At 40.0% G+C, this 13208-nt stretch overlaps 1 protein-coding gene across 11 annotated transcripts in view; it reads right to left on the bottom strand.

Moving 5' to 3' along the window:
• The window catches only part of hecw2a (HECT, C2 and WW domain containing E3 ubiquitin protein ligase 2a), a 304402-nt gene that overhangs the window by 110696 nt on the left and 180498 nt on the right, over positions 1-13208 (bottom strand). For all 11 annotated transcript variants that reach the window (XR_009828322.1, XR_009828323.1, XM_062067818.1 and 8 more), the window contains one exon: positions 8823-8908. Coding sequence is in view for 9 of the 11 variants with exons in the window: in XM_062067818.1 (XP_061923802.1) it covers positions 8823-8908 (86 nt within the window). In the remaining 2 variants the exon portion in view is untranslated. The remainder of the gene's footprint in view (positions 1-8822; positions 8909-13208) is intronic.

The following is a 13208-nucleotide window of genomic DNA, read 5'->3' as shown; positions in this document are numbered from 1 at the left end:
TTGTTCACAGACAGCTGTGTCAATAATCTAGAAAAAGTGCAAATGATATGGAAATGTTGTAAAAGGCAAGCATACTGGTAGACCAACTAAACATCCGTGTGTCAAGACAGAAAACCTAAAGCAATTTGTCTTCCAAACAGCAAATGCACAGCAAAACATTTAAAAAACAAATGGACGGAAACTGGAGCCATTGTCTGTGACCAAACTGTAAGAAACCGGCTTGAGGAAATATATAAATACAGAAAAGCTAAACGAAAGCTGTAGTTAACACCTAAAAAAAACAAAAAACAAGCATACAATGGGCTAAGGAAAAGCAATTGTGGACTATGGTTGACTAGATGAAAATAATATCCATCCATCCATCCATTTACTACCGTTTGTCCCTTTCAGGGTTGCGGGGGGTCGCTGGAGCCTATCTCAGCTGCATTCGGGCGGAAGGCGGGGTACACCCTGGACAAGTCGCCACCTCATCGCAGGACCAACACAGATAGATAGACAACATTCACACTCACATTCACACACTAGGGCCAATTTAGTGTTGCCAATCAACCTATCCCCAGGTGCATGTTTTTGGAGGTGGGAGGAAGCCAGAGTACCCGGATGGAACCCACGCAGTCACGGGGAGAACATGCAAACTCCGCACAGAAAGATCCCGAGCCCTTCGTATTGTGAGGAAGACACACTAACCCCTCTTCCACCGTGCTGCCATGAAAGTAATATTCAGTGATAAATTGTGAATCTGCATTGAGCAAGGTGGTGATGCTGGAACGTTTGTTTGGTGTTGTTCCAATGATATTTATGAGGACAACTTTTTGAAGAAAACATGCACATTTCCACAAACATTGATGATATGGCACTGCATGTCAGATAATAGCACTGCGGTTATTACATCTTCAACAAATGCGCAAGTTTATGTTGATATTTGATGTCAGGGGATGACATAATGTTCAATGAAAATGCATCTTGCCTTGGAGCAAAGACTTTAACAACCATCCATGAAGAAAGACACAAAATGTCAATAGCTGCGTTACCATTACTCCTAATGCACAAATCCTAAATATTGCAATAAGTAACTGGTAATGGAAACACCCATATTTCTAAAAACTTCTCAAATGTTGCTAAAACATTTTTGCGCTCTCATGAGGTGTTTTTTCAGATGGGTTTCGATATTGAAGTTTATTGCAAAAGCATAATGGAAACAATTTTTTCGCATTTAGAGGGCACTTAAACATCGAACGTCTTCTATTGACATCACAGCAACAGCAGTGGCTGCAGTATCTTCCTCGAAGTGGAGTCTCATGGGATGAAATTTTACGAGAATTACGACTCATGACGCAAAACACCCTTTAATGGAAACACCTACAATTGGCAAAAGTACTTTGAATCGATATTATTGAAATATCGCTTTTATTTTGCAAAAAAACTGCAATGGAAACACAGCTAATGTCATTGCCTGCAAATAGTCCCAATCGCACTGCTATGGAAACACAAATCAATGTGTAGAAAAAAATCAGTCCCGGGAATAAATAAAAAGATCAAAATACGGTATAAACATATTGTTGTGAATGTGTCTGTTACTAAATTATATATATACTTGCACTGTGTATACAATTCATTGATGGAAGGGTTTTGAAGTTGTTTTAGAGGGCTTTGAAGGCTACAACGGTGGGTGACTCCCATTAGCCACATCCTCCAAGCGTTTTTTTTATCATCTTTAAACCCCCCCCCCCCCCCCCCCCAAAAAAAAAGACGTGTGTTCTTGTCTCTCATGATAATTGTGACCCAAAAAGTGCAGTTCCCCTCTGAAGCCAGAACGTTGCCATTTGAAATGACTATATTTGGGATCATGTATGTCATTTGTTATTATTTTCTACAAAAAAAAAAAAAAAGAACATCCTCTTAGACAGGTGTCGTTATCACGTTGATCGCAATGATGTTAGGGGCGGCGTGGCGAAGTTGGTAAAGTGGCCGTGCCAGCAATCGGAGGGTTGCTGGTTACTGGGGTTCAATCCCCACCTTCTACAATCCTAGTCACGTCCGTTGTGTCCTTGGGCAAGACACTTCACCCTTGCTCCTGATGGCTGCTGGTTAGCGCCTTGCATGGCAGCTCCCGCCATCAGTGTGTGAATGTGTGTGTGAATGTGTGTGTGAATTGGTGAATGTGGAAATACTGTCAAAGCGCTTTGAGTACCTTTAGGGTAGAAAAGCGCTATACAAGTATAACCCATTTATCATGTATCATTTAATGATGTTAGAAAAAAAAAGCATTAATATGACATCAGTGACACCCCAACCCGGAAAATGAACCCGCCGTCAGGCAAGCATTTTAACCCCTGAACACGTCACACACGTCCGCCTCACTCCAGCCTCATCCTGCAGCTCAGCGTGAGTGGCGAAGGGCGGAGCGCAAGTGGAAAGGGGATCACTTGGAAGTCTCTTATCAAATTTTAAAAGAAAACTGTCAGAATTATCAAAGTGTGGTTAAAGCTGAGAAAACAAAATATCTGTCAGACTTAATTTAAATAGTATCAGCAAGCCATGTGCTCTTTTTAATACTATTAGTTATGTTCTTAATCCGAATCCAGCCACTTTACTGGAGATGACAAGCGAAACTTGTGAAAAATGTCTTTCCTTTTTTAACGACAAGGTTGCTTCTATTCGGGCAAATCTTTCTCGTTCTCCATTAAGTTTTAATGTGGCCACTCAGTGCTCGGCTGTGTTTTGACAGTTTGAGCCTGTGTCCATGCCTGAGCTTACAAGAATAGTCGACAAACTAAAACCCTCGTCCTGTCCCACAGACCCAGTCCCCCCTCGCTTTTTTAAAGAAATATGGGACACTATTGACTTGTCTGTTAGGGACCTCATCAACAGCAGCTTGATTTCTGGCTGTGTCCCCTATTTTTGTAAAAGAGCTGTTGTTGAGCCTTTGATTAAAAAAACAGGTCTTGATCCTACAAGTTTGTCAAATTATCGGCCCATTTCCAAATTACCTTTTGTGTCAAAAATTCTGGAGGAATGTGTTTTGGCACAACTGCAGCCTTTTTTAGATGAAAATAGCACTTTAGATCCATTTCAGTCTGGATACAAAGCTTTGCACAGTACTGAATCTGCCCTTTTAAAGGTTTTTAATGACTTGCTTTTAATGTCTGATTCTGGTAGCTCTGCCATTTTAGTGCTTTTAGATCTTACAGCTGCCTTTGACACAGTCGACCACACAATTCTTTTAGACCGCCTGAGAGACTGTGTGGGTGTCAGGGGGACTGCATTAGAGTGGTTCAGATCCTACCTGTCAGAGAGGTCCTTCTCTGTCAGGCTGGGGGACGCCACCTCTTCTTCTGCTCTGCTTTACTGTGGTGTCCCCCAGGGATCTATTCTAGGCCCCATCCTGTTTTCACTATACATTCTCCCTCTTGGAGAGATTTTTAAGAGGCATGGAGTGTTCTATCACTTTTATGCAGATGACTGCCAAATTTATATGCCAATTTCAAAAGGCCACGGCCCCCTGACACCCCTTCTCAACTGTCTATGCGAAGTCAAGGCTTGGTTAGCCCAGAATTTTTTAATAATGAATGAGGGAAAAACGGAAATTTCCTTTTTTTGTTCCGGCCCTCACTGACTTGGGACCATTGCAAAATGATGTGCGTCCCAAAGTCACCAGCCTTGGCGTCACTATAGACAGCGATTTTAAACCTGACAAACAAGTCAATGGCGTTTTAAAATCGTGTTTTTATTATCTTCGTCTTTTAGTAAAGGTAAAACCATTTTTATCTTTTAACCTTTTTGAAGAAGTCGTGCATGCTTTTATTTCAAGTCGCCTGGACTACTGCAATGCCCTTTATGCTGGCATTAGCCAAAAAGGTCTCTCCCGGTTGCAGTTAGTCCAGAACGCGGCAGCACGACTTTTAACAGGGGCCAGGAAACGCGAGCATATAACCCCAATTCTTCAGAGTTTGCACTTGCTCCCTGTTCATTTTAGAATTGATTTTAAAACCTTGCTGTTTGTTTTTAAAGCATTACATGGACTGGCACCTCAGTATATCTCGGACCTCATCCAAATTTACACTCCTGCAAGTGCTCTGAGGTCCGAGAGCCAGCTCCAGCTCATGGTGCCCAGGACGAGACTTCAAACCAGGGGAGACAGGGCCTTCTCTGTGGTCGGCCCTAAGTTTTGGAACACTCTGCCCCTCCATGTTCAAACTGCTTCCACAGTGGAGTGTTTTAAGTCTCGTCTTAAGACCCACTTTTATTCTTTGGCTTTTAACACTACGTGAGTTGTGTGGTCTTCTGTCCTCTGTTGTCCTCTGTGTTTTTTTTAAATAAATTTTGATTTCTATTTTACTGTTTTAATTGGTTTTACCCTTTAAAATCGTTTTTAATCATATTTAATTTTTATATTTTTTTATATTGGTTTCCTATTCATTTATTTTTTGTTTTTATTCAGTCATTGGTGGAGCATAATATTGTTTTTAATATTGTTTTTAACATGGCTGTGCAGCACTTTGGAAACATTCTTGTTGTGTAAATGTGCTATATAAATAAAGTGGATTGGATTGGATTTGACACTGCGGCCACACCCCCCAAGCATGGCCGCACATTGTTGCATGACGTGCTAAAAAATCATCGAGCTGCAACAATGCATTAAGGCTGATTGTTGCAATGCATCGGACATGTTCTAGCATCAAACAACTCTTCCCTCAACCACAAGTCCATCATTGCTCGCATACGACAGGTAGCTAACAAGCCAAATACTAGAGTCTGTGAACTTTGTTCAAAGGACGGATTTGATGCTGATTTATTGTGAATATAAAACTAAACACTGACTTGTGCAAAGGCAGTGATATATGATAAAACAAGACGGAAGCTAAAGAAGGACTTCTCCCGTGTATCCCCTCTTGCGTCCCATATGTGACGATAGGATGAACAAAGACTATTGGCCATAAACAGTTAGCTTCTGCAGCAATGAAAAAAATAAAAATAATATGTATATATATATATATATATATATATTTTTTTTTTTTTTATTTTATTTTTTTTTTTTTATATACACTACCGTTCAAAAGTTTGGGGTCACATTGAAATGTCCTTATTTTTGAAGGAAAAGCACTGTACTTTTCAATGAAGATAACTTTAAACTAGTCTTAACTTTAAAGAAATACACTCTATACATTGCTAATGTGGTAAATGACTATTCTAGCTGCAAATGTCAATTTTTGGTGCTATATCTACATAGGTGTATAGAGGCCCATTTCCAGCAACTATCACTCCAGTGTTCTAATGGTACAATGTGTTTGCTCATTGGCTCAGAAGGCTAATTGATGATTAGAAAACCCTTGTGCAATCATGTTCACACATCTGAAAACAGTTTAGCTCGTTACAGAAGCTACAAAACTGACTTTCCTTTGAGCAGATTGAGTTTCTAGAGCATCACAAAATGGAAGACAAAAGGACATTTCGAAGACTGTGCACAGAGAAGAGGATGACTGCTTTCAAAATTGAGCTACAAAAGCAAGATTGGGACAATGTGTACAATGAAAAAGAGGTTGATGAAGCATATGAACATTTCTTAAACAAGTTCATAATACTTTATGACAAACATTGTCCATGGATACAACTTAGTAATAAACAGAGAAAGAATAACCAACCATGGATGACAAAAGGATTAAAAAATGCTTGTAAGAAGAAGAATACACTATATAGAGAATTTATAGCACAAAGAACTATAGAGGCAGAAATTAAGTACAAAAAGTATAAAAACAAGTTAACAGAAATACTACGATCATGTAGAAAAGAATATTACAGTGAATTATTGGACAGGAACAAAAATAATATGAGAGCAACATGGGGCATCCTCAATAGCATTTTTAAAAATGGCACAAAGAGGGACTACCCTCAATACTTTTTAGACGGAAATAAAAACAATGACAACATAAAGGAAGTAGTTGAAAGCTTCAATAATTATTTTGTAAATATTGGACCAAAATTGGAAGAAAGGATTCCAGACCCAGTTCCAATTGAGGACTATAATGATACCATAGAGCGAAATCCCAACTCCATGTTCCTCAGTAATGTGACACAGGAGGAAATAGTTATAATCGTGAAAAAATGTAAATCTAAGACTTCAACTGATTGTAATGGAATTGATATGGATACGATAAAAAAGGTTATAGAAGAGATCTCAGGACCATTAATGTATATTAGTAACCTATCATTTCAAACAGGTACATTTCCAAACTAAATGAAAATAGCTAAAGTTGCACCAATTTATAAGACTGGAGATAAACATCAATTTACAAATTATAGACCTGTTTCTTTACTTCCACAATTTTCTAAAATCATTGAAAAACTGTTTAATAACAGATTAGAGAGTTTCATAAATAAAAATAGAATACTCGAAGAGAACCAATATGGATACAGAGCTAATGTCTCAACTTCAATGGCTTTAATTGAAATTACAGAAGAAATTACCAATGCAATAGACAGTAAAAAATGTGCAGCAGCAGTTTTTATGGATCTAACTAAAGCATTTGACACAATTAATCACAATATTTTAATCAAAAAACTAGAACGATATGGCATCAGAGGGTTAGTCTTAAACTGGATAAGAAGTTATCTAACGAACAGGAAACAATACGTGAAGCTAGGCGAACACACGTCTACAACGCTAAATATATCCTGTGGTGTACCTCAGGGATCAATACTAGGACCTAAATTATTCAATCTCTATATAAATGACATTTGTAAAGTTACAAAAGATTTAAAGTTAGTATTATTTGCGGATGATACAACAGCGTTTTGTTCAGGAGAGAACACACAGGAGATAATACAAATAATAACAGAAGAAATTAACAAATTAAAAAGATGGTTTGACAAAAACAGACTATCGTTGAATCTTAGTAAAACTAAAATAATGCTATTTGGTAATAGTAAAAGAGAAAGTCAAACACAAATACAAATAGACGGAATAGAAATTGAAAGAGTAAATGAAACCAAATTTCTAGGTATAATGATTGATGATAAATTGAACTGGAAATCTCACGTAAAAAATATACAACATAAAGTAGCAAGAAACACGTCAATAATGAATAAAGCAAAACATGTTCTAGACAAAAAATCACTTCATAGTCTATACTGCTCACTAGTGTTACCATATCTGAGCTACTGTGTAGAAATATGGGGAAATAATTACAAAAGTACCGTAATTTCCGGACTATAAGCCGCACCTGACTATAAGCCGCACCAGCTAAATTTAGGGGAACATACAGATTGCTCCATATATAAGCCGCACCCGACTATAAGCCGCAGGGTTTTGATGTGTAATTACCGTAGTATATAGGGGTTCCTGCTACCACGGAGGGGATTGTCGGGACAGAGATGACTGTTTGGGAACGCAAAGCGTCCCATTTATTAACAATAAATCTTTCAATCATTCAATCAAACTTTCACATCTTTGACATGGCGAACAGCATTCGTGCAGAGTACAAATAATACAACGGTGCAAAGTAATACAAAGTGCTCACCTGTACGTTATCAAAATAACCAGCCTACCGGTATATGAAAAGTCAGTCTTTAATCATTGTGTCATCGTCTTCCTCCTGCGTACTAAAACCACCGAAATCCTCTTCGTCGGTGTCGGAGAAGAACAGGCCGTAAATAAGCCGCACCCTTGTATAAGCCGCAGGGACCAGAACGAGGGGAAAAAGTAGCGGCTTATAGTCCGGAAATTACGGTACACTTCATTCATTAACGGTGTTACAAAAAAGATCAGTTAGAATAATACATAATGTTGGATATAGAGAACATACAAATCCTTTATTTATTGAATCAAAGATACTGAAATTCCACGACATAGTGAATTTGCAAACAGCTAAAATTATGCACAAAGCAAACTATAACCTGCTACCCAAGAATATACAACAATTCTTCTCAACAAAAGAGGAGAAATATAATCTTAGAGAAAAATGTAATTTAAAACATTTGTACGCACATACAACACTTAAGACCTTCAGTATATCAGTATGTGGAATTAAATTATGGAATGGATTAAGCAAAGCAATCAAACAATGTACTAATATGATCCACTTCAAGAAACTCTTCAAACTTAAAGTGTTTACAAAGTACAAAGAAGAAGAACCATGACAAACATTTTCAATTTATTTAATCCATTCATTCATTCATTCTTAAAGTAATCTTACTTATCTCATCATATGAAATATGACTTTCTTCACCAATTATTATTATTAAATTCTTACTATTATTTATTTATTTATTTTTATTGTGATTACCTATGGAGTTTATTGTGAAAAAATTGAGAACAGGAAGTGAATAAAAAAAAGTTTCAGCAACTGTTATGTAAAGAAAAGGGGTAGGATTAAATAAGCTCTGCTTCTTCCTACTCCTTTTCGAACATGTTGAAAAGAGAAACTGGAAATTGTGATGTATCATGTTGTATGCTTGCATGTTCGAAATAAACTCAAACTCAAACTCAAACTCAAGCTTAACTTTAACTTTATATATATATATATATATATATATATATATATATATATATATATATATATATATATATATATATATATATATATATATAAACATTACATAGTTGACGCAGGGGTTGGTTTGGTTTTTGGCTGAGACCAAGGATCTGGGGCTCAAAAAGGTTGGTGATCACTGCTCTAAGACTATGAAATCAGCACGGCATCCAATACTTCTACACTACACTGTAATAATCACAAAAATGTAAGAGTGGAATGATAATAATAATACTAATGACAAAACGTGCATAATGTGTGACATCACAAGTGGTTTAGTGTAGAAAGTTTTACCAGGAGAGTTTTGGGGAGAGGAGGAGAGGCAGTAGTTTGGGTGCAGCAGAGGTGGCACATATGACATTACCTCCTCTTCAAATAAACTGTAGGAGAAAAAAAAAACATGGAGAATTAGTAAATATTCATCTATTTTTGACACTGCCATTGAACAACATGCTGTCTGTAGCAGTGTTTCTTAGTGGTAGTCCAAACATTTAAAGATGTCCCTATTGGGGGCCGATATTTGCCTTTTTTAACCGATCTTTACCACAGATGTGTCCCAGTGTTTGCATGCTAAAGATTGTACTCATGTGGAAGATTCCTTCAAAATGGAAGCACGCTCTGTGAAACAAATACATTTCATATTCCTTGTTACACACATGCAGGAGTGGCATAAATTCCAGGAGGATGTGTGTCTTGCCAGAATACATGCTCAAATTTGAGAGCGAGCTGCAAGAAACGTGAATTCAAAACCATTTCAAAGATACTTATCCACACCACTGGAAAATAAACAACGTTTTTTCCAAGTATTAATATCGCTGTAGAGCAGACCTTGGCATTCTGCGGCCCGCGGGCCACACCCGGCCCTTTGTGCGTCCCTGTCCGGCCCGCGTGAGGCCAATCATAAATTACAAAATACATTTTAAAAAGTATCTATTTCGAGTGTGCAATACAACGGTGCTGCTTTTGTTTTGAAAAGCGTTATTTGTATTACTTCCGTGTGGACGTATGAGCGTGCGTGATTGTGAGTGAATGTGAACAGCTGCAATCACAAATTACAAAATAAAGTTGAAAAAACATCTATGTCGTGCTTGCAATACAACTGTGCTGCTTTTATTTTGAAAAGTGTTATTTATGGGTGTATGTCCGGGTGTAACCTGTGAGTGAAGGTGCACAGCGACAAGTGATGCACGGTTTACACCCGAGACGCTAAAAAGAGAAAAGTTGATGACGAATGCCGTGTTTTCAACAAGACATGGACTGCCAAGCAACGTTCCCTCTAAGGTGTGCGCCTGCGCAATTGTGCACTGCTCAAGCGTCCTCTGCGCACAGCAAATATATGCCGCGCACCAAATCAAATCCCATCTGAATTCTAAACAAAATAAACACATTTATTCTGTGTAATTTTGCAATGCAACTTTGAGTGACAGTGACAACAAGCGGCCCTAACGGTGTTCGTCAACACCGTTCACTTATTGTAACATCTATTGAGATGCTTCGAGGCCAGGAATTATATCGATCACTTTATTGAGCAAAACTGTTTATATTCGGCCATAACCACACCAAAAACATGAGTAAAACACTTCTATCTCGAAAAACTAGTCATTTTCTGCCGTACAAACCAGGCCAAAACCAACTTGTCATCTGTCACCAACACGCATACCACTAAACCACTGGTGCGTTTATGGCCACACAAAAAGTCGGACAACTCAAACACCACACAAAGTTACACTATGACTCCTCAGTCATACGTGTGCTTATTTTACTGTCATTTATTATTAATGTTAATTTATTTATATTAATCATGGAATGCTGTTACTAGAGAAAGTTACAGGAATGCACACTTCATCCTATGCTTACATTTCATTGTGCAACATGAGGATGTTTAAGGGGAACTAAATGTGATCTCTGAAAGGGGTACAAATGATTTGCAAAGCAGTGCTTTTGGTATAAAGTTAAGTTAGGTTAAATGAAAGTATTGTCATTATTATTATTAATTATTATTATTATTATTATTATTATTATTATTATTTATTATTATTTATCTTACGGTATATATCAAAAATAATATTGAGCAAAATTTAATTTAAATATTGTCGATGTGGCCCTCCAGCAGTGCTCGGGTTGCTCATGCGCCCCGCGGTAAAAATGAATTGCCCACCCCTGCTGTAGAGACTTGAGGAGAGGGAATGGCTCAGCATGCAACTCACACACAACAGGATGGCACAAGAAGCTAACCGCTAAAGCTTCAATATAAAGCAGGGGTGATCAATCCAGATGTTAATACGATCGTTACCTAGTGTGGTATCAGTATATAAACAATAGTGATTTGATCATTATTTTTATTATTATTATTACACGCTTTTGTCATTGTCTACAAACTCAGGAATTAAGTCTATGTATGCAAGGTGGCTTTGAGGGAAACACTCAAATTTAACTGGGAACCAATAGTAGTTTTAACTTTTGTTTAGTTATTGTGCATTGACACTTTATTTTGTTAAAAAAATTGTATGTAGCCTTCAATTCCACAAATATAACTGTGTACATACAGTTACAGATGCCTAGTCTGGACACATCCTCAGTGACCTCTTGGATTTACCGGGGGTTTCGGGTCTTTCAACTGGTCATACGACCTCCTCCAAGCGACCCAACCGGGGGTGATCAAATCCCTCGGCTTGTGTCCAGACGGCTAGCTAGCAACCATGACTCCAAAGATCTCCTCTTTTGAGCCACAACCATCTTGAGGCCCTTTCCGCCGCTTCGGTGGTACTGCGGATGGCTCTCCTCATTCTCTCTCCATCGATGCCCAAACTGCTGAAGGCTCTGACCAAGGAACGGGCTGCAAATCCTCTGCATCCAACCTCCACAGGGAAACACCTTGCTCTCCAACCAGCCTGTTGACAGTCGCTGACCAGTCCTGCATACTTGGAGAGCTTCCTCTCGAAGGCTTCTTCCAGGTGATCTTCCCACGGGACTGTCAGCTCCAGCAGCACAGCTTGTTTGGTGGACTCAGACACAAGGACAATGTCTGGTCGCAGGGTGGTGACTGCGATATGGCTGGGGAACTTCAGCTGGTTTTCAAGGTCCACCAACAACTGCCAGTCTTTTGCAGACGTCAGGATGCCTGCTGATGTTCTTCTGGCATGAGTTGGCGTGTCCTCAGCTCTGACAAAGGCGATGGTTGTCTTGGAGGGGTGGAACTGTTTTGCCCATGCCAGTCCTGCACTGATGGCTTCAGCGATGGTCTTCAGGACTTGGTCATGCCTCCACCTGTACCTTCCATATCCAAGTGCCTTTGTACAGCAACTGAGGATGTGTTCCAGGGTTCCTCGCTTGGAGCACAGTGGGCATGCTGGTGTCTCTGCAATGCCCCATGTGTGCAGGTTTGAAGGGCTTGGGAGCACATCATACACTGCCTGGATGAGAAATTTGATGCGTTGCGGCTCGGCTTTCCAAAGCTCAGCCCAGGTCACTCTCCTCAACCGCATTCTCCCATCTTGTCCAAGCTCCCTGTTGCTTCATTCCAACAGCCTTGCAGGTTCTCTTCTCCTCCACTGCCGCTCTCACCTCATGCTGAACAAGACGTCAGCCTTCCTTCCCCCTGGTGTTCAGTTGGGGAGTTGGAAAGGATCCTAGCCCAGCTCGACCCCGTGTGACTACTCCAACCAGTCTCCTGTGTCGAAGCCTTGCATCTGCCTCTTGAACTGCTTCCTCTGCCCTCCATTTCCTGCCAGTCCTCACTTGGATCCCTGCTTTGGCCACCTTTGGATCACTTGAGTCCCTGTACTGAACCACTTCTCTGGCTCTAGTTACCTTAAATTCCTCCTCCAAGGATTTGAAAGGCAACTGCAGTTTGTTGCTGTTCCCGTAGAGTGCAATGCTACTCAGGCTCTTAGGTAGTCCCAGCCATCTCCGGAGGTGGTTGCTGACCCTCCGCTCTAGGATCTCAACTGTCGAGATGGGGAACGAGTAGACGAGGAGGGGCCAGAGGATCCTGGGAAGAATGCCATGCTGGTAAATCCAGGCTTTAAACTTCCCAGGTAAGCCTGACTTGTCCACGGATTTCAGCCAGCCATCCAACTCAGCGCATGTCGACTGGATGGATGTTGTATCTCTCAAAGAACAGTCAAAAACCTTGCCCAAGCTCTTGACTGGCTTCTCTGGGATAGTTGGTATGGCCTGTGATGTTAATCCGGAACTTGTCCTCCACCTTCCCCTTCTTCAGCACCATTGATCTGGATTTGGCGGGTTTGAAACGCATCCGGGCCCACTCCACCAACTTTTCAAGTCCTTTCAGAATCCAACAGCAGCCTCAGACTGATTCTGTCGTGACTGTGAGGTCATCCATAAATGCCCTGATGGGTGGTTGCCTTTGTCCAGAATTTGTGCGGGGCCCTCTGCACTCTGGCTCAGCAGACTTGGTGAGCATGTTCATGGCTAGTGAGAACAGTGTCACAGAGATAGTACACCCTGTGATAATACCAATCTCCACTTTGTGCCAACTGGATGTTGTTGCTACGGAAGAGACCCTCATCCTGAAATTGCTGTAGTAATCAGCAATGAGGTCTCTACACCTGCTGGGTACATGATGTTTCATCAGAGTGAGTTGAACGAGCTTGTGTGGAATGGAGCCGAATGCGTTTTCCAGGTCAAGCCACAGTACTGATAGGTTGCCCTTGTTCT

Source organism: Entelurus aequoreus, linkage group LG13, assembly GCF_033978785.1.
Source record: "Entelurus aequoreus isolate RoL-2023_Sb linkage group LG13, RoL_Eaeq_v1.1, whole genome shotgun sequence".
In the NCBI taxonomy this organism is placed as follows: Eukaryota; Metazoa; Chordata; class Actinopteri; order Syngnathiformes; family Syngnathidae; genus Entelurus; species Entelurus aequoreus.
Note: the sequence above shows the minus strand (reverse complement) of the source record. Positions and strands in the feature narration are given on the sequence as shown.